The sequence below is a fragment of the Falco naumanni genome, chromosome 2 (assembly GCF_017639655.2).
Source record: "Falco naumanni isolate bFalNau1 chromosome 2, bFalNau1.pat, whole genome shotgun sequence".
Classification (NCBI taxonomy): domain Eukaryota; kingdom Metazoa; phylum Chordata; class Aves; order Falconiformes; family Falconidae; genus Falco; species Falco naumanni.
The window spans coordinates 79218074-79238631 of record NC_054055.1 but is presented as its reverse complement, the minus strand read 5'-3'; the positions used below and the strand labels follow the sequence as shown (position 1 = coordinate 79238631).

The 20558-nt window shown below is 41.8% G+C and overlaps 1 protein-coding gene across 2 annotated transcripts in view; it reads right to left on the bottom strand.

The window, feature by feature from the left end:
• Positions 1–20558, bottom strand: part of IGSF5 (immunoglobulin superfamily member 5) — a 33159-nt gene that overhangs the window by 6369 nt on the left and 6232 nt on the right. Inside the window, exons 3-8 of one of the 2 annotated variants that reach the window (XM_040585105.1) lie at positions 15404–15724; positions 14045–14353; positions 8966–9094; positions 8426–8450; positions 5147–5259; positions 3225–3301 (exon numbers count right to left, since the gene is read on the bottom strand). In XM_040585105.1, the coding sequence (XP_040441039.1) occupies positions 3225–3301; positions 5147–5259; positions 8426–8450; positions 8966–9094; positions 14045–14353; positions 15404–15724 (974 nt within the window). The remainder of the gene's footprint in view (positions 1–3224; positions 3302–5146; positions 5260–8425; positions 8451–8965; positions 9095–14044; positions 14354–15403; positions 15725–20558) is intronic. The other variant, XM_040585106.1, reaches the window with a different exon arrangement.

Genomic DNA, 20558 nt, shown 5'->3' with positions numbered 1-20558 from the left:
AGCCACGAAATCTTAACTGCTTTCACCTTGCAGACATGGAGAGACAAGGCTTTAGGTCTTCAGACTCTGTGACTCTTTCCATCAGTAGATAGGCTCTTCATTCCTTCCCCACCCTGCTCCTGAGGGAGGACTTAGGTTCTTCACTCCATCTTCTTGACCTCCATAGAAGCACTGCAAGGACATTTGCTCATTTTTCTTATCCAGGGAGAGAGTCAGTTTGCTGGAGTCCACCCCTTTATGAGCTCCTTCACTTTGGAAAAAAATCTCTGGATGACTTCTTTTTCTCCTTTTCTTTCACTCCATATTTCTCATTAAAAAGTCCAGAATAAAAAAAGATGAAAAACCTTTCGTAATGTTTCCTGTATCCAGGCAGGGAAAGCCAAATGAGAAACACAACTTTCTGTACTTAGAAAACTCAGTGGCAGGACAGCAGGTGGTTTCTGAAGAAATTTTTTGTTTCAGGAGTACTCAGCAAACGGTTAAACAGCTTGCCATCTGATTTCTCCTACTTCACAAGAAATATAATGGAAAAGCATCACAACACTTATTATGCAATGTGTTGGCAACAGTGGCGATTGAACTTTATTAGAATGCATTCAGTAACACTTTTGTCAGAAAACCTCTATTATGCAGCTAATAGGGAAGGTTATGAATGTAAAAAACCTCACTTTTTTTTTTGTCTGGGAAATGTTTTACTATGTTTGTATATGATGCCATAAATTTAAACAATGGACTCCAAATCCACAATTTAAGTCTTCATCAACCTTTATCAACTCTGGCATACACAAGATGGGGCCATCACAATATACTGAGAAATCCTGTTCAAACTGAGAAATTGTCTTCACAAGCCATTTTTAGATTACTAAACATGGTAAATAGATTTCACCTCTAGATTAACTCTTGGTATCTTTCAAAAATGTGTGTGCAGTTACTGATGCAGCTAGAAGCCACCGTAACAGACTTGTACCAAATATTGTCCAGGGACAACTGGTTTAACAGAAATGGTTCAACTTTATGCTGTGTGCCTGTGATGGATTTCAATGTTTCCCTAGCCGCTGGGCAGCAAGGGACCCCCTAGGCCAACCAATCTAGGATTTGACATGGAGGGCTGCATTTCCCTTTGAACCAGGGGCATGAACCTAACGCTTGTGAACCTAGTCTCCTGATGGTCCCCACTCACAACACTATCATTCTCACTGCAGAGCTGTCCGAGAGCCACCAAACTGGTTACCTTTCAGTAACACCAAATGGCTTAATGCCATCCCATCCCCCGCAGTGGACAGCTACTGCACATCAGCCATCAATGAGCACTGGGGAACGGCTACGGCCAGCTGAAGTTATCACCTCCCCCTGAAATGTGCACAGGGTGGATACAGGGTCCTCAGCACAAGCTCTTTCACTTCTGAGGGCAGACCGTAACGTGCCACATGCCTTGTGCATGTAAACACAGCCAGTACCTTACAGTCCTGTTCATAAGCATATCAAACACTGTCTGAATCTGTTGCTCAGGGTTACAGATCCAGACAGAACCCTCCGCGGTATTGTACACGCTTTTCAGCTTTGTTTTAATAGTATTTGGTTTGACAAGTAATTAATGTCAAACATCATAACTACCACACACAGATACATCAGCACTATTGCTATTATTTTTACTGTTATTATTTTGATCATTGTTTTAATCATTGATTACTTCCTAAATGTCACTGTATGCCAAAAGAACTAGACACACTCTGCTATGATTTATATGCAATGTCCTCCCAAGACAGATGTCTGCAGTGTACATGCTGGAACAGCTCTTCAGAAATAAATGAGCTATCACTATGTTGAGGAGTGAACTCGGTACCATATCACTGCCACTTTCCCAAGAGAATATTGGCAAAAAACATCATGAAGGTGCTAAATGTATTTCACAAATATATGGCATAAATTAAGATCCACGTTGCTGTTGTGCTAGAAGCTAAGAGAGCCCAGCACCACTCTTCAGAACAGAGGTAGCTGAGAACAGAACAAGCAGAGGAATAAACACAGATCTACTTCTTTACATGTTAGCCACAATGGAAAGGGGTCAAAGCTCTAGGGTGGATTGGGTGTTAGCTGTGTGTTTTCCCTTCCATCATTTACTGCTGAAATACCAAAGGTCTCTAAGATCAGTGTAAAGTTCCTGACCGAAGCAACTCTGCAATGTGGAAGTGCAATTGGAAAATACAATCAAGAAACGATCCAGAGAAAATGCAGATTTATTTACTGTATCTGTACTGGATTTTGTTTGCAAAGGAACCTCAATCTGCACCTCCAACAGTGTCTCCATCTTGTATCCACATCTCCTCCAGTCTGGAAACTGGGAAGAACAGCAAAAGCATTGCAGACCTCCTCTTTGGCAAAGGCACATACAGAACAGCTGTCCAGAATTATTACATGTCCAGAGCAAAGCAAACCTCCACATTATAATGGTTTTACGCGTAACATACACAGAGGTGAATTCTCAAAAACCACGCCAGAGTTACTCCAGCTGTCAAGGCTGAAAAGATTAATAGCAATAAGTAGGTTTGTGGAGGGAGAGGGGACTTTTTAATTCCAGGAATGATGAAAGGACAATTGGCTTTACTTATGGGAAGTCTGTCCCAGGGAGGGCTACCCATCATGCTGGCCAGCAGAAGGGCCTAGCTGACATTTGGAGGAGGAAAGATATGAAAAGCAATGGAAAGGAAAGGGTAGACACTGAACACCTGTCAGAGTTCAAGGAGCATCCAGACAATGCTCTTAGTCACATGGTTTAGTTTTAGGTAGTCCCATGAGGAGCAAGGAATTGGACTTGGTGATCTTTATGGATCCCTTACAACTTGAGATATTCTAAGATTCTATGAGGGGAAGTCTCTGACTTCGTAACTTTAGCCTGGGAGGTGGGGAGGAAGATGTAGCAGGGTGCTGAGGGGAACAGGTGTGACAATAGCTTTATTAGACTTTTCTTCCAAATATCCAGAGGTGGTTGTTTCCTTCTCATCTCCCTCCCCAAATCAATCTAAATCCAAGGCTAACACCCGGGCACTTACCCTTGTAAATCAAACATTCAGGAATGCTGATGGGACATTCCACTTACCCAATTACAGCTGTAATTGACTTATAAATGTCTACCTCCACCCAAAATCTATGTTTGAATATAGCACAATACAGACTGTGTGAACTAAAAAAAAAAAAAAAGGTCAAGATATCAGCATTGCAATTACCTTTGGTACAGAACTGGTATGTAAATCTGCAGTAGGGACAGTGAACTTTGAAGACATTGGGGGAAGAGAAGTAATTCCTGTAACAAGAATAGACGAGATTACTGTTATTCAGTGTCCATCACAGCATGAACCATAAGCCATTCAGCAACAGAGATAAATAGCCTTTAATATTGTGAGCCAAACTCTAGCTAACTTGTTGGGGTGATTTCTGTGAGTGAGAAGACACCAGGAGCTTCCCCCATGTCAGACAGAGCCAGTTCCAGGTGGCTCCAAGACAGTCCTGCTGCTGACAGAGCTCAGCCCATCAGCAACACTGATAGCACGCCTGTGATAACGTATTTAACAAAGGGTAAACAACACTGTGCAACAAGAGCTGAGAAAAAGGACTGATCCTGCAGTCACCAAGGTCAGTGAAGAAGGAAGATGAGGACATGCTCAAGGTGCCAGAGAAGAGATTCCCCTGTAGCCTGCGGAGAAGAATATGGTGAAACAGGTCACCCTGCAGGCCATGGAGGATCACGGTGGAGCAGATATACACCTGCAGTCCATGGAGGACCCCATGTCACAGCAGGTGGATGTGCCCTGAGGGAACCTGTAGCCTGTGGCTCCTGGAAGGACCTCTGCCCCCATGGAGAGGAGCTCATGCAGAAGCAGGTTTTCTGGCAGGAACTGTGACCCCGTGGGGGCCTACACTGAAGCACTCCTTTCCTGAAGGCCTGTACCATGGAAAGGACCCACACTGGAGCAGGAAGGCCCCATGCTGGAGGAGTTCGTGAAGGACTGCTTCCTGTAGGAAGAACTCACACTGGAGCAGGGGAAGAGTGTGAGGAGGAACAAGTGTCATAGAGAAGGTATTATGGACTGACCACCACACCCATTCCCCATCCCCCTGCGCTACTTGTAGGGAGGAGGTAGATGAGCTAAGAAGAGCCTTGGATGAAGTGGAGGTGGGAGAAGTGGTTTTATCACTATCCTACTCTGTTATTAATTGGCAATAGATTAAATTAATCTTCCGCAAGTGGAGTCTGCTTTGCCAGTGACAGTAATTGGTGAGTGATCTCCCCTCCCTGTCTTGACCCATGAGCTTTTCCATCTTGTCTTCTTCCTCCGTCCTGTTGAGAAGGGGGAGTGGTAGAATGACTTAGTGAGCACTCTGTGCCCAACCAAGGTCAATGCAGCACACTAACAAATATGAAAGGACTTTGTCCAGGTTTACTTAGTTTTCCCTTTTTTTTTTTTAATAACTTCATTTTACAACACCATATACTCTTGAAGTCTTTCCACTGCACTTATTTCTTCACAATTTATTTGTTAGAGAGAAAAGGATGTATGCCTGGATTATAGACTGCACAATAATTTTATGTCATTAAGTGTTTGATTAAACGTTTTGATAATAATGTGGTTGGTAACGATTTGGTGGAAATTTACATTTGCTTTTGAAGAGTCTTTGTGCTTAAAGACTAGAATTTATAATGTCTTAGTCATTTACCAGTAAAATCATAGTTCACTAACTGCCTTTTTCTTTTTTTCTACTTTCTTTTTTCCTTTTCTGTGCTCTTTTTTGGTGGTGGTGGATTTTTTTTTGTTTTTACAGACCAACTGCAAAATATTGCCTAAGGTGACTATCATAAGGGAATCCAGTACTCCCACCTCCGGCCTCAGAAGATATTTGGAAGAACAAAGGCATTTAAAAAAACAAACAAGGACTAAAACTAAATTCAACTGCAAAGAACTCTGATGTTTTCTCAATACTTCTGAAGGACCAGACTCCAGAAAATCCAGTGTTCTGAAGAGGTTCAGACCAAGCACAAGTCCTTCACAAAGTGTTATGAAATCTTGTAATGTAATTGCTTGACATGTTGCCCAAAGGGCCTATGTTGAGAAGCAGTTTGACAATATGTGATTCACCAGCTTACACTTACTTGGGCTTTGTTCTGTGTTCCACTGTTCCTCTGGAATGTACCCCTGATTTTCGCTACCATGCCTTTGCCTGTTTTCCGAATCACCATTTTTTTTCTTCTCAGCTGAAACTTTTCTAGAAACAAAAAGTCCTATCATTATAACTTCATTATGGTAAAAGAACTCTTGTGTAGTAGGCTACAGAGTAAAAAGAATATGTCTCACTTCTGAAAAAATCGGTGCAAAGCATATCTGGCCCTTCCAAGCAATTAGCTAGTACAAATCTTGTCCCATAGAAGTATTACCTGTGAAATTCTGTTTAGAAAGTTTCCATCAGCTGCATTATCAGGAAGCAGGAAAATAGCATGCACAATCTTCAAAAAGTGAAGAATGTGTTCCAGATCATAGGTTTTGTAGGAAATTAATTTTGAGCTCCAATTCTTAATTACAGGGCATTTAGTGGCCCAATAATGGAATGCCAGCTAGCTCACTTGTATCACAGCCCATCATTTTTGTGATTTGAGCCCTCCCAGTCACAAAATCAAAGCATGTTATCTCACATCACCACAGTTAGCTCCCAAGTGATTCACTCCAAAGTTAATCTTTCACTTTGAAATTTACTTCACAAGTGAGTGTAGCCACATTGAAGTTGACATGACTTCCTTCGTTAAAGTTACACATCTGAATTTGCAAAACAGTGAGCTGCATAGCTACACAGTAAGAAAAGGGTGCCTTTTTACTCAAAGTTCTTATGCCAGAAGACATGCTACTATTCATCTGTTCCTACCATGGACTCCTCTCGGGATAGTCTCAGGTCCATCTTTGCCTAGATTCCTGGTGTGGCAAGCACAAATTGCTGGCAGGACTATGACAGCCCAGAGATATATTGGAGAAGGAGGAAATATTATCCGATAGCAATATTTGTGGAAACTGCTGCATTTGCTTTTTTATATTTACTAGGAATTACTTTGCAGGCCCACAGAGCTTCAGATGAGCACTACTGATGCACATGTAAATATGACAAGTCAGCTATGCGGCTGGTTTAGGAGATAAACATTAGAAACCACTAAGAAATCTGTCGTGGTTGCCAGAAGACAAGAGAAATTGTTTAGGAATACCACCTCCACATGTTATATGATACTGTACTGTCTATTTTATCTGATCCTTAGATCTGAACAAACTCGGTGTAATAGCCAAATTGAAAGCAGTTACAGAAAAGTGTGGGAGGTACAGAAAGATAGCCAGCCAAGTTAAAAACAAATGTGGGAAGTAAACCAATATATTTTTGGTCTCACCACTTCTTCACTACTACTACAATGCAGCTCCCAAAATCTGGACAATCATATTTTATTTTTTTTTTTTACTGCAGGTAGATTCCCCCCTAGGAAAAAAAAAACAACACTGAACCTACACAATCTGTACGTGATTGTAAAAAATTCCTGCAATTGCAGTGTCATTGCTTACACATGCTAAAACTTTGCAGAACTGTCAACACTGCATTTCTAAGTCCAAGCTGAGCCATAGAGCCTGGACTCATCCCAGTGCTTAAGTATTTGCTTATGTGTTTGCTCAACTTTCAAAGTGTAAGCAACATTTATGAACTCAGTACGACAACTCATGTTTGAAGTTAATGGGAAAATAGGAACTTTACTGTACTGAGATCTAAACCCACACATTCTGTCATGAAGATTGAACTGTATTTGCCAAGACGATATCCTAAGACATAGAGGGAAAGTAATGTTGTGCCCTGTTCTGGAGCTGTTCATGTTGTCTGAAAGAAAGCACTGTGCAGACCCACATCAGCAAGGCAAGGCCCTGAGAAGGACACAGACCTGGCTGTACCAGTCCCCGCTGCCGGACAGATGCTTCCCTGCAGGTACAATTGATCTTGCCTTAGCAGGGTTGACCCTTGAAGGAAGCTTTTGGCAGAACCAAGTCAGAATGCAAGCAAAAAGGCTTTGTAGGACTTTTTTCATAGCAAACCCAATACGCGAGTTGTAGCTGCTTTTGACAACCCATTCCCTGCTGATTTAGTCCTGCCCTATTTATATACCTGCACTTGGTAAAATAATCAATTTAGCATCACAAACTAAGAAATCATGTGGAAGTTAACTGGTATGGCATGGCATAATTAGCATCATTTCCTCAGGAGAAAATAGTGTTTACCTAATTTCCATATTTTGTTTCATATCAATAAAGTGCTCTATAAATGGTAGCCTGTCAGCAGACCTTCACAAAATTTCCCCACAAGAGGCCGTTAACGGTATTACTGAAGCGCGAGGCAGCCTGGTGTAACGTTTTGTAAGCTCATTAAGAGAGCGGGAGTTAAAAGCCCCACAAGCGTAGGCAGAGTATGAATTTACAATGCTCCCTAGAAGCTTAGCAAAAATAACTCCAAATAACCCCACTGACGTTGCTGTCACCGTCGCACCGGCACCGATGAATATCCTATTCTCAGTGCTGATAACCGTCTGCTGATTTCTAAGGTTTTCCAACTCAACGCGATAATGTACCAACAGCTGTGTACTCAGCCACGTCTGATAATCACGTAAGTGTCGACGCCCATCGCTGGGACAATTTTATTAAGTTTTTATCAGTCGAACGCTACCGAACCTTGAAAGAGCCGGGCAGCCGGTGTCCCTTGCCTGCCGATCTACCCCAGGCAGCCAGCGGCGAGGCTCCCGGCCGCAGCCCCGGCCCCGCTGCCGGGCTCGCAGCGCCCTCCTGTGGCAGCGGCGAGGATGGCAGCAGGCAGCCAGCCCGGTGCGGGCAGCGCGGGCAGCCAGCCCGGTGCGGGCAGCGCGGGCAGCCAGCCCGGTGCGGGCAGCGCGGGCAGCCAGCCCGGTGCGGGCAGCGCGGGCAGCCAGCCCGGTGCGGGCAGTGTGGGCAGCCAGCCCGGTGCGGGAAGCCAGCCTGCTGCGGGCAGGGCTCCTCCCCGGCCTTCCCCGGGGCACAGCCAGCTTTTAAGGCTCTGCTTTGCCCATCAGCTTCAGTAGGAGTGCATTTTCAGTTTGTAATTTCTGTGCTTGCTAAATCAGAGAGGGGGCGTTTGCAGATTTTGCTTCTTTTCACCTAGTTTATTGTGGGAACAGAGTTAACCTGCTGCAAGTGGCGGCCCTCGCTTTTTCGCCTTTAAGGTCAGTCCCTTCCCCTGCTGCACACACAGAAACTGGCCTGGTCACAGAGTGTCCTGGGAGTGCTGGGTAGTGGGGCATGGAAGCTGGCACACCCCTCTCACCATCCCACAGCAACCTGAAAGAGTTTGGTTAAAAGGAAAAATTCTCCCACCTCATCCAGCTTACCTTATTTCATTTTGATATGTTGATCCTAAGAAAGAAGGAGGGAAAAAAAGAAAAAAAAAAAGTCTTTAAAACTCAGGAAACTAAAATGTGACCTACTGTAGAGCTCCTCTTTGAGCATGCACCGTGTTCCAGCTACCACAGGGGCATCCCTCCTCCCTGTTCACAAAATTGTGCAACGTCCCTGTAGAACGCCTTACACAGAAACTGGAAATTAGGCATACAGCACTGAACGTATGTTTCAATAAAGAACCTCGGCATACAAATTAAACGTCATTGAAAGTTAACATACTCCTAAAAAACACCACTTCCGTGTAGTTAAGGAGAATGTCTGACACTGATTCCTCTGGAACCAATTTATAAGAGAACAGCAAGGTCAAAGTAAGGAGCATCTTAACCAGGTCATGGTTAAGAGCAGGATCTGTCTGCTCACACTTCTGCTTACAGGTCTTTGCACAGCACCAGAGCTGACACAACTAGGAGATTTATATCTAATTGAAGGTACTTTTTTAACGTATAGACAAATTGTGAAGGTTCACTTACCTTTCTTCTTTAGGCAGCAGCAACGTACAACAACAGCAATAATAATGATCAGAAGAATAATACCAACAAGTGAAAGCACAACCGCAAGTACAATAACCCACGTGCTTCTGTCTTCACTGTAATAATTTTCTGTTAAATTAAATCAAGAAATATTGTACTATCAGAGCCTTTTCAGAATATTTACCTTTTCTGTGAGAAGCTATTACATGCTTGTTGATTATTTAACAAGGAGTCTGTGTTTTCCAAATGATGGACTAATTTTTTATGATTTTATCCACTTTATCAATGGTGCTCAAGTATTTAAAATGTTTCCGTATGCAAATTCTTTATTGCAATTTTAACTTTTCCCACTGCTACTTCTCTTCTGAAAAGCGTAGGGTTGCAGTCTTCCAACCTATATTTTGTAGATATGCTGGACCTCCTAGCACCCTTTGGAGACATTTGGGGTTGAGGAGAGAGGTTAAGATCCAATTTAGATGTCTATACTGCAGATATTAAGCATCTTACCTAGCTTGCTTTTGTCAGTGGAGAGAAAATAGGTGCTTTGGGTTACAATTCATCTGGCCAAATGTGTGTGTGTGTGTCCCTTTCAATATGATGAACAGCTCTCAATAAGCACCCATTTCTCCCCACAGACCACAGCCATAGTCTTAGGTGACTAGTACAGATAGAGTTCTCTAGCCTGCAGATGTGATTTTCTAACGAATTCCATCTTGGGATTTCTCTCACTAATTTCAGCGGGTGTTCGATTTTGGGACTTACTTGATAGGGCATCTGTTATCCACTTAAAGAGCAGTGAAGAACAAAACCTGTAGAGAGCAGCACCATTTGGGAATATGCAGCTACTAACCCATTTTCTCTACTGGCATTCTCACATGAACTTACTCCTTTGTAACTTACTCCTTTGTCTTTGTTGTAATCCACGGAGTTAAGTGAGGTGATTTAAAGATAACTCAGTGTCACTGAAATTAGTTTCCATGACCAAACAGTTTTCCTACAGAGCCCCTATGTGCACAGAATTTTAAAAATACCTCATATTTCTTGCATAGCTAGATGCACAATGTGTTGGTTCTGACTGTCATATCATCCTGCCCTATGGTTTGGTTTTAACCAAACATTTCAGGAGCACCTCTAATTCAGATATCCTTTGAAAAGGAGCCCCAAAATAACATTGACAGTTGTTTAGAAACAAGCTTCCAATACAGGTGTGAGACACATTCAAACCTGACAAAACCCATTCTGTTGCACTGGGTTTATGATTGTCCTTTCCTCATTAGAGGTCCCAGTTAACGACTGCATGGCCACATTTAGCTGACAGCCTCTGGAAAAGGTACCACAGCAATGTAGGTGATTGGTAGTTGCATGGTGTCAGGACTAGTGTCCTGAGGTGTGAACCAGAGTATCTGCTGGTTTACCTATGGCAGGGAATAAAAGCCTTTCTAGCTACAAATTTCCCTGGCCAGATGATTGGGGTTTGGAGGTTTCAGACTACAAAGATACAAGAACAGAGCCTCCTACAAAGCTTGAACTGCTGTTAGGAGTCTGCATTCTCCAAAGCTCAGGTCATTATGATTAAGCAATTTGTTCCAGTCTTCTCTAATCCTAATGCTCAGTCAGCATGTCTTGAATTTCTTCTGACTGTTAGAGAAAACAAGCACTCAGTAACCTGCAAACTAGTAGTTAATTCTATAGGCTGCAATCAGCTGTGATTACAATTGATGATGAACTTGTTCATAATATTTTTACCTAGAAGTACTGCAACAAATATCTATATTTTATCATATTTTGTTCCATAAAGTACGCCACAGAGATTTCAAGATGCCTGAAATATGAAAGACAGCTATTTAGCTATAGGGGAAATCTTAACCTTAGTGTGCAGGGAGGAGCTAAACACCCCTGCACTGGCCCAGGTTGGCTGCCACACCAAGGAATCTCACTCCCTGTCAGGTTCAGGTAACATGTCAAAAGAGGATCTATGGGCGCTGAAGCGAGAAGGACAGGATAGAACACAAACACTCCCAGCCCTCCAGCATTGTGGTTTCTCCTCCACTTTGGAGGATCCAGAAAGAAATGTGAGCTGTGACCAGCAGATATAAATGCAGGAGCTGCCAGCTCAACATGGAGGTAGGGTGCAAGAGAGGGGAACTAAGGCATGATGGCATTAAACCCTGTTTAGATCCCTTAGTAAATCCACACCAAGTTACATATGAGTTGCTTAGTATGGACGAAGCCCCTTCCCCGTTCCACAGGGCCCATCCTTTGCTGCTATCCAGACCTATGGCTCCTCCCAAAGCTGCCCAAAAATTTACTTGGGCTGAGTATCTGCAGAAAAGGGGATTTTCCATGGCACATGCTGGTGACCAAGGAGAAATGAGAGACTAGAGAAAGCTGCACATCACTTCTTGGATACTTTGGAGCTTTCTGACTAACATAAAAAGCAAAGGAAGATCAGGCTCATGGCACATTCCCTATCTTCATCTTCTGCAGGTCAAAGGCCATGTGAAATCAGCACTGAATCCAAAGAGAGCTTGGGACCAGCTAAGGCACTCTGCCGTGGACCCCATTTCCCAATAAGAGCTCTGCGAATGCATCTGCTAGGAAAACTCCCTAGGAGTTTCCAAATCTGGGGCTCAGCCAAACACCACTGTGACTGAGGTAACTCTGGAGGAGGAGTGTCAGACATAAAAATGCATCACCTTGTACGGAAAGGTCTGAGATTAGACTGCTCTAGAGATGCAGGAAGGTAGGACATTCATTGACCAGGAGACGGCTGGCTGAAGAGAGCTCAGAGTTTTGGTTGTACTTCTTGTGAATGGACAGGTCTTGTTTGTGAGGAAGATGGAGGAATTTGATTGCTCAAGCTTTTAAGTGAAGGCTGAAATTGATATTACAGTAGTTTTGGGAAGGACTCCTTAAATGTCTGAAGCTAGTTGTATTGTTTCCTGACAACAGCTAGCTAAGGCTGACTCTATATATGAAAAGTCAAACAAGCTCTAAGATTTCAAGTGTGATATATACACATTATATATCTTCCTCTGTCATAAATTCCATGTCTTTATTTTATTCTAATATTTTAACGACTTCATATTTTCATATCCTGACAAATTTTGAGTGTCTGCTGCTGTACAATTATTTTTCCAAAGAGAAATGAATAATGGTCCTATACAATCTCTAATTATACACTGATAATTGTACTTCATGACATTTGTTTTTCTCCTTTTCTGATTTACAATGAGTAACTATGGAAACTGAGGGTGGATGCCTCAGTACTTCACAAATGAGCAGGTAGGGGAATTTATTAATTTCCTCAGGATAGTTCTATTTTGCTTAGTCAGTAATTAGGATCAATGTGACTAGAAAAAAGTCACATTAAGAATGGTGAAATTACTTTTTTCAATTACATTACAAAGCAATTACTTCTGAAAAAGACTTGCTAATAGTGACTCATACTTAAAATAAAAGGCATAGTTACTCAGCCCCCTCAGTTGTTTATATGTCGAAACTTCTATACCAAACCCCTCATCAATCCACTATAAGAATGCCTTTGTATGTGCTGCATTCACCCATTACAGAAGAATAACTCGTTCATCAAGAGAAGCTGTCACTTTGACTATAGAAGTTCATGATGCTCACCACATCGTAGAAAGAAAGGTAGATTTGAGGCCCTGCTCTATACAGAAAACAGATATGGGTGCATAGACCCACTGCAAAAAACTCCATACAATCTATGCATTTCCCATACCACAGGATAAGGCTAATAAAGGGGAAGTCACTGTAGGGTGGACTACGTCACCATGGGAGGCAGCGTACCTATACCCAGTAACCTCAGCTCCCTGACATGCAAATTAGCGCTTCAAGTTTAGTTTGCCTTGAGACTCCTCTACCTGGTAGCCGAGACACTTGGCTAGTCCCAAAAGAGAAATGCTCTTAAGGAAGGTTTGGTATTGTCTCCCTCGTCTGCATTAAATACTGCTAACGCACAGGGAGATACTTTTTCTTACTTGCTCTTATTGTGTTAGGGTTTGGAAAAGAAAAATATTTTTCATAGGATTTTGTTAGATTGTGAGGCAGATCTGTAGTGATAGTCTCACTTGCTTTGTTCCACACTGGCAGCACAGACCTGATAAAAATCACCCTTTTCCTGATGAACCTCCTAGTACTGTGAATGTGTTAAATTATGTAAATGCTGACAACCTTACTGAAAATATTTAGGGTTATCAAAGTCTTGCTAACTGTTCTTGAGAGATTTGCCCAACATCCATGTTTGGAGTGACCCTGACTTTCCTTAAAAGCAAGAAAAAGCAACAAAATGCACGATCCGAAGAATTCCACGTATGTTTGTTGCAGGACATATTTTACCTTCTTCGAAGATGTGAGAGAACGTGCAATGAAGAGAAAAAAGCAGGCCCAATGGCTATTTGATCAAAGTAGACTTTGGGATAAGGTCCATGAATATGCAGCTTCTCTTGTTCTGTAATGGGTGAACACACCACATACAAAGACTTTCTTGTAGCAGATTGGTGATAGGTATACAATACAGAAGTTCCTACATATAAATGCTATCATCTGCAATTAGGTGCTCTGTCCAGCATATGTATTGCATATTATGCAGAACAATTTCACCTGAGGGTTTGGCTTTAAGGAAATGAGTAAGCGAGGTCTAACAAATTACGTTAATAAGGCAAGCATGGCCTAGTCAAGGATATTTAAGATCTAAATTCATTAGATGTTTACTTGGTCAAGGAGCAAAGGCTGGTTTTCTTAGCAGTGAATCTATAGTAGGAGTCAGTGGTAGATGTACTGCTTTGTTTGTCTTGTTCAGTCCTAAACTGGACTTTGTGGTTCATTAGACTTGTACCAGTCCTCTCAAAAATATGAATTTAACCCTACCTCTGTATCAGGTTGTGGTACCGGGTCTTAATTCTATCACCTTTGCACATGCCATTGTATTTTATTTGCAAACTGACTACTTTTTTCAAAATAAAGCAAAGCAAAATGAAACAAAAAGCACAGTTCTGATAATAGGCACTACAGTACAGGCACTACAGTATAGGCAAAGTACAACAAACATTCACTTACCTATAGTAGAGTTGAGAAAAATAACAGTTACTGTTGCATTCTGAGGGTTAGGGAGTGCTTCTATGTCAGCTAAACAAGTCAAAATCTCAGTGTCCATCGGAGTCAAAGTTAGGATGCTCAGGGCATTGTGGAGGCCATTAGATCCTTGACTTTGCTGGGTAACATACCTCGACTTATCAATGAAAGAGTCATTTGTCATCCAGGTAATGTCTGGAGCTGGAGCCCATCCTAAGGCTTCACAAACAATTTCAACTGTTTCATTCTCTTTTATTGTTAAGGTGCTATTTTTGATGAATAAAGATCCATTAACTGTAGGAGGGAAAAGATGTTTTGTTCCTTCAGAATATTTGGCTGTATTGCTTTCCTGCTGATAGTTTTAAATCTTATCTCGCTACCCAGAAATAGCTGTGCCTCAAGATATGAAGTCAAAACCAATCATTGTTAACACAGATATACCTTATGCATGATATAAACGTGCAGATATTGCATCTTCATGGACGTGTTGTCCAAAATATCTAAAACACAAGTTTCAGCTTCCAGTACCTTTCCAATAAAAAGCAGGAAATTATGTTCTTTAGCCATCCTGATGTATTTCCAGCTGAAGGACAACATAATGAAATAACAGTGTTTCTTTCTAAGTTTTAAGTACACTTGGGTTTTATCAGGAAAGGCTTATGGGTAGATGATGAGATGTTACTGCATGAAGCACCGCTTTGACAAATGGATAGTGTCTGGTGGCTAGATCTTGCTGTACTGGCTTCACCCTGTCACTACTGATGTTCAGAGTGGGGGAAGAGAACTCATATACATGGGCTTGATATGCAGGAACTTTTTGTTCCTTGGAAATGATAGCTTGCAGCAGCAATCATATGAAGAGTATCGCCTTGTGTCTCAAGGGCTTTGCTTCTACATGCCATTAAATCAAACCCAAATAAGCTGGATACAGACTGATTCCTGAGTCAGAAAGCAGAAGTGAGATCTGCCCTAAAGGCAGCAGATGGTTCATGTACAAAGATGTACTTAGGGGTAATCCATACTGTTTCTAGACAAAAGATAATTTTTGACTGGCTGCTGGTGGGCCTGATACAGCCTTCAGGCATTTTGATGAAATCCAATAAAGAATAAGAGATGTAACAGGAAAAAACAAGGGCAGTTACAACCTTTGTTAATGGCCCTCTGCATGTGATTCTAGTGATTCTAAAATCTGCTTTGACAGTAAAATTAAGACAAAGATGACAGGAGGCAAAAGATGGTAAATGACAGCATGTAGTCCTTCACAGGGATAATTTGAGCAATTCATCAGAGGATTCCTTTAAGTGTAGTATAATAAAATAGCTTTCTATTGGTGTCTATACGCACCTTGAACAGAAAGAAATGCAAATCTGCTCTCACTAGGTTGCTGGGTACTGCATTCAATTTTTCCAGAGTCACTCAGCTGGGTGTTGTGGATGATCAGCTCCGAGGTAAATCCATTGCTACTGGTATAATTTTGAGAGGTGAAGCGGTCTGATGTTTCAACAGCTCCTTGAGAACTGAGGACAGTGAGGACAGGATTTCCATTGGACAGCCAAATGAGAATTACCCATCCTACTGACACAGTGCAATTAAATCGGGCTTCTGAACCAGCAAGGACTGTTGCATTAGTGGGGCCATTTATAATAGAGTAACAAAAGCCAAGACCTGAAAGGAATTATAAAACACAGTCTGTAAACACATATACAACACCACCACCAAAGGCCTTTGACTTAATTTTTACTGCCAGCAATTTAAGGCTAAAAAGCCACGAACCCAGGTTCAAATAGTATTACTTACTAGGAGCCCTGGGACATTAAGCACTTAGTTATGTATCAGGAAAGGCTGCTGATTCAGCTGAACTTCACCTCTGACAGTCATCAGTACCTGATACTTTCAGGAAAAGATTCTTGTCTCATTTTCTATAATGCCTGTCAGTAAGTAGTTAAAGATACGTATGGTGAATTGAAATTACAACCAAGTAATGTTAAACCCACAACAGTAAGCAGTGGTCAAATGCTATGTTGTTATAATGGATCCCCAAGCCAAAAGAAGTATGTTTTTATATAGTTCAAAAGATCTTAACTAATTCAGAGATTAAGATGTACAATCTAATCTTTCAGCTCTACCTTCAATTAAATGGTTTTCTTTAAAGATACATTTGATTTTTTGTACCTACTTCTCCCACTCCAAAATCGCCTGTCTCTTCAGTGATTCACTAAAAAGCTGACTTGTCATTTTGCTGAAAGAAAGATCCACTTTTAAATAGGAAAATACATGAGTTCTCTAGACTTCAAATTAATAAAGGCATATGAAACTGGTCCCCTCTGCATACCTTGGATTGCCACTGATTTTTTGCAGTCCCAGCATATATCCTTCTATGTTCTATCCCCTATTCATCTGCCTTTTCCCTTATTTCTCATACATATATCACATACATACTTACCCACATTTTCAGGCTTTCTGTTAACCAAAGCTGCTGTAATTCATGAGGTTTTCTTCCTTAAAAGGTGGTATGAATTATGGCTACTATTTTTCAAAACTGAAAGCTCCTTTCTAATGAAGGCATTTTGTTTTCCTTTCTTCCTCAATAAGCCCAGGGCCTCCCATTGCCCTCAGTGGAATGAAGGTGCAGCAGTTGCCCAGGCAGATGGTGGATCCCCTGCATGTGGGAAGTTGGAAGCACTCGCTTCTATCAAGCACAAAGTGAAGGAACGACGAGGGCAGAGACCCTCTTTTTCAAAGCAGCAGCTGTGACTTCAGCCCCTGAAACAGCCAGGGGAAATGGTGCCGTTTTGCAGGTGGGCAAATCTTAAAGCATTGCTCAAAGAAGGAACACAGTATACTCTAGTCTCCATGAGGGACAAACCTTCACACTGTAAGAACATCCCAAATTATTCCGTTAGTGTCTTAGGGACTTGAAAGAGCAGCTTACCAATGTCTCTCCTGTATCGGGGAGCTCAAAATGGTACGCCCACATAGGCCAGTCACTTCAGTAAGTCACTGCTACCCAGAGCCTTCCCGGCTGCAGGTGGAGCGGGGGAGAAGGGAAGGGACTGCCATTGCAGGCCGTGCTGTCACCAAGCTTCACCCCGGGCCTGCCACGCTCTGCATGCACCAGGCACAGCTCCTCCTTATCCCCCACGGCTGCTATCGTCTGTTCACCTGCCTCTAAGCTCAGGTCTGCTCCCTTTTGCCCTAGTTCTCACCTGCACCTCACTGTGATGGAGTTGTTCTTTGATGGAGGCATTGGAAGGTTTTGGTGGCAAGGGGCCTCAGGAACTCTCTAGTCCAAGCCTCTGCTCCCAGCAGAGCTAACTCCACAGTTAGGCCATTTGCACAGGGCCTCATCAAATCAAATTCTGGGTATCTCCAAGGATAGAGATTTCACAAGCTCCCTGCAGACCTGCCAGTGAGATGTACCTCACCAGTGAGTTTTTCATCACTTAATGGGAAACATTCATGCTGAGGAAGCACCAGGACCGCCAGTGTTACTCCTAACGATTCAGCCTCTAGTCTACATAATTACAGCAATTAGACACTACAGTCTATAGCAGTCTAATTAAAAACCCGTGTCTGCAAATTTGGCCTGAGAATAACTGTTCAATTATTTTCCTGGAGAAACTCTGAAATGGCCATTGGTCCCTTGCTAAGAGTATTCAGGACAAATCAACGAAGTGATTTTTAAAGGTTTCAGTCAACCCAGGTTTTGTACATCTTAGGCAGTGTATTCATTAATGGTGTCCTAGTTTCAGTCGGGATAGAGTTGATTTTCTTCCTAGTAGCTGGTACAGTGCTGTGCTTTGGATTTAGTGTAAAAATAATGTTGATAGCACACTGATGTTTTAGTTGTTGCTAAGTGGTGCTTACTCTAAGGCAAGGGCTTTTCAGTCTCCCATGCTCTGCCAGTGAGGAGGTGCACAAGAAGGCAGGAGGAAGCAGAGCCAGGACAGCTGACCTGAACTAGCCAAAGGGATATTCCATACCCCAGAACGTCATGCTCAGTGTATAAACTGGAGGGTGTTGGCTGGGAGGGGCAGATTGCTGCTCAGGGACTGGCAGGGCATCGGTCAGCAGGTGGTGAGCAATTGTATCATGCGTCACTTTTTTTCTCCTGGGTTTTATTCCTTTCTCTCTTTTTGTTACCTCCCTTTTCATCATCATCATGATCATTATTATCATTAACTTCAGTTTTTAAATTGTTCTTATCTCAACCCATGGGGTATACGTTTTTCCAATTCTCCCCCCCATCAGCTGTGTGGTACTTAGCTGCTGGCTGCAGTTAAACCACAACAAATGGATTCATGATAAATTATTGAAAAATTCATTTTTCATTCAGTCAATAGCTGAGAATATGCTCTATTGTTTCACACAAAAGAGATATTTGATAGTTGTATAAATGGAACCAGAGCCCAATCTCAGTTACGACAATGCAACCAGAGCCTCAGTGAACGCAGTCAGGGCATAGGGTCTGTAATCTCATTGCTCCAATGTCAACATCATTTTCTAATTCCGAGATCACATTTAATCCTAGGCAGTGTATATCTAACCAGGTTTGTGCCAAGAATTGTTCTTTAATATAAACAGCTCCTCTCTTTCCTCCTACCACATGAACTTACAGACAAGAGCCTTTTCATTCTTTGTTTTGCAGGATTATACAAACCTAGCTTTCCTGGTACTTTGTATGATTGACACTGAGTTCTCTCATGTTTAGAAAAAAATTTTACAAAAAATTTCCACCTTCCTGGGTTATGTTACCTCTACCATGCACCTCGTTCTCCAAAGTATATCTGTGTGTGAGCCATAAACATTAAATGAAAAGCAAACTCAGCTTCCACTGATAGTTAAAAGAGCCAGATAAGATACAGTAAAACATATTTCTGTTCCAATTAAATGGCTCATTTTTTCCAGCAGTATTTATTCAAAGTTCTCTTCAGACTTGTAAAGGAAAACTGAAATGCTTTAAAACATGAAGCAACTTGAAGACAAACTCAGTAACTGAATCTATGTGCATAGTTTAATATATTGCTTTGCAGTTAACCCAACAAAATGCTTAAAAGCCATTTCCTCTCTTTCCTGTTTGTCACTTTCTGAACGTTAGGGATTGGCCACCTCTGTGGATGGTATCATTTACAGAGCTCTGGGTTTTCTAATCAATGTGCACTGATGAAGTACATTCCAGCTACCATGTGATAGATACAGCCATGAACAAAATTCCTTAGAGTTAACACAAAAATGTATTTAGTTGCTCATGAAACAGGAACTGCAGTACTTACCTACACAGCTCCTCTGAAAGGAAGCTGATGCCTGTGCATCTGTCATTTATTTCCATGCCTGTACAAACACTTTATTTTTCTAAGGAGCCATGGATCTGAATAAATGTTGTGACTTTCATTACACTTCTAGCTGTTAATTAATCATTTGCTACAAGATCATGGCTCTGAGTTCCATTATAATCTTGAAATTTATCTCTAAACATGAATTATCAGTGATCACCAGCTCTAAAAATACATGGTTAATATTGCTTTTGTTTTCTTCAGACAGTCAGGACAGTATAGGCAGGTAGGTATGAGTTATTCCTTTATTTATGTAATATAATATAATTATTTTTTAACAGTCCATAGGTATGATGGAATCTACATCTTCTTCCATCAACCATATCTGCTGGAGCAATAGATGGCTCTTCACTGACTTTTGTGAGCTAGGGAGTATGTCCATAAGCCTTGGATGGGGATCCTGTGGGTGGCAGGAGGACTGAGGAGCAGGACATAGCTCAATCTTGCCTCCATTTAGATCTCAGTAAAGCCCCAGCACAACCAAAACAGGAGCTTCACAAGCCTTCTCCACCTGCTGCCAAAACGTTTTCAACGGTTTTAACTTTGCCTCTATATTTTTGCTTTTATTCTTTATCCTGCAATAGCACATGAGGTCCTGAACCAACTGTGCGTTCCATTGTCCAACCCATGTACAAACACTGATAAAGTAACTCGTGTAAGGTCAAAGAGGACATTCATGACAGAAATGGGATCTAAAGCCAGTTTTACCAGTATCTTAAGCCAGTGCTGTAAGTCCTTTTGCTGGACCTCGCTTCTTGCACTAAGATGAAAATTTTAGTGCCAGTTTCATTTACGTACTGCTTAAAAAATATCTTGCAGATGGTTGCTTTCAGACAGATTAAGTCCTCAGGCTAGATTGTCGTTGCACTTTACAGGAATTACATGTTCAGCTCCTAACAGCTGGTTTAACATCTGCTTCCCCACACACAATCAATAGAAATCTCACCCAGGCAAATATAATCTTTTCAACAGGGAAATGTTAGGCTGTCTTCATGATGCTGCATTACCCCTTGACTTTTGAAGAACAAAGCTGAGTTAAGACACATTCTCTGAGGTACAACACTAAATATTTATAAAGCAGTCACTAGTGGTGAAAGTTTGCTTAAACTGGTAAGTATTTATGGTATTTCAGTTGCTCAGTCCTTCCCAACAGTGTGCAAAGTGTA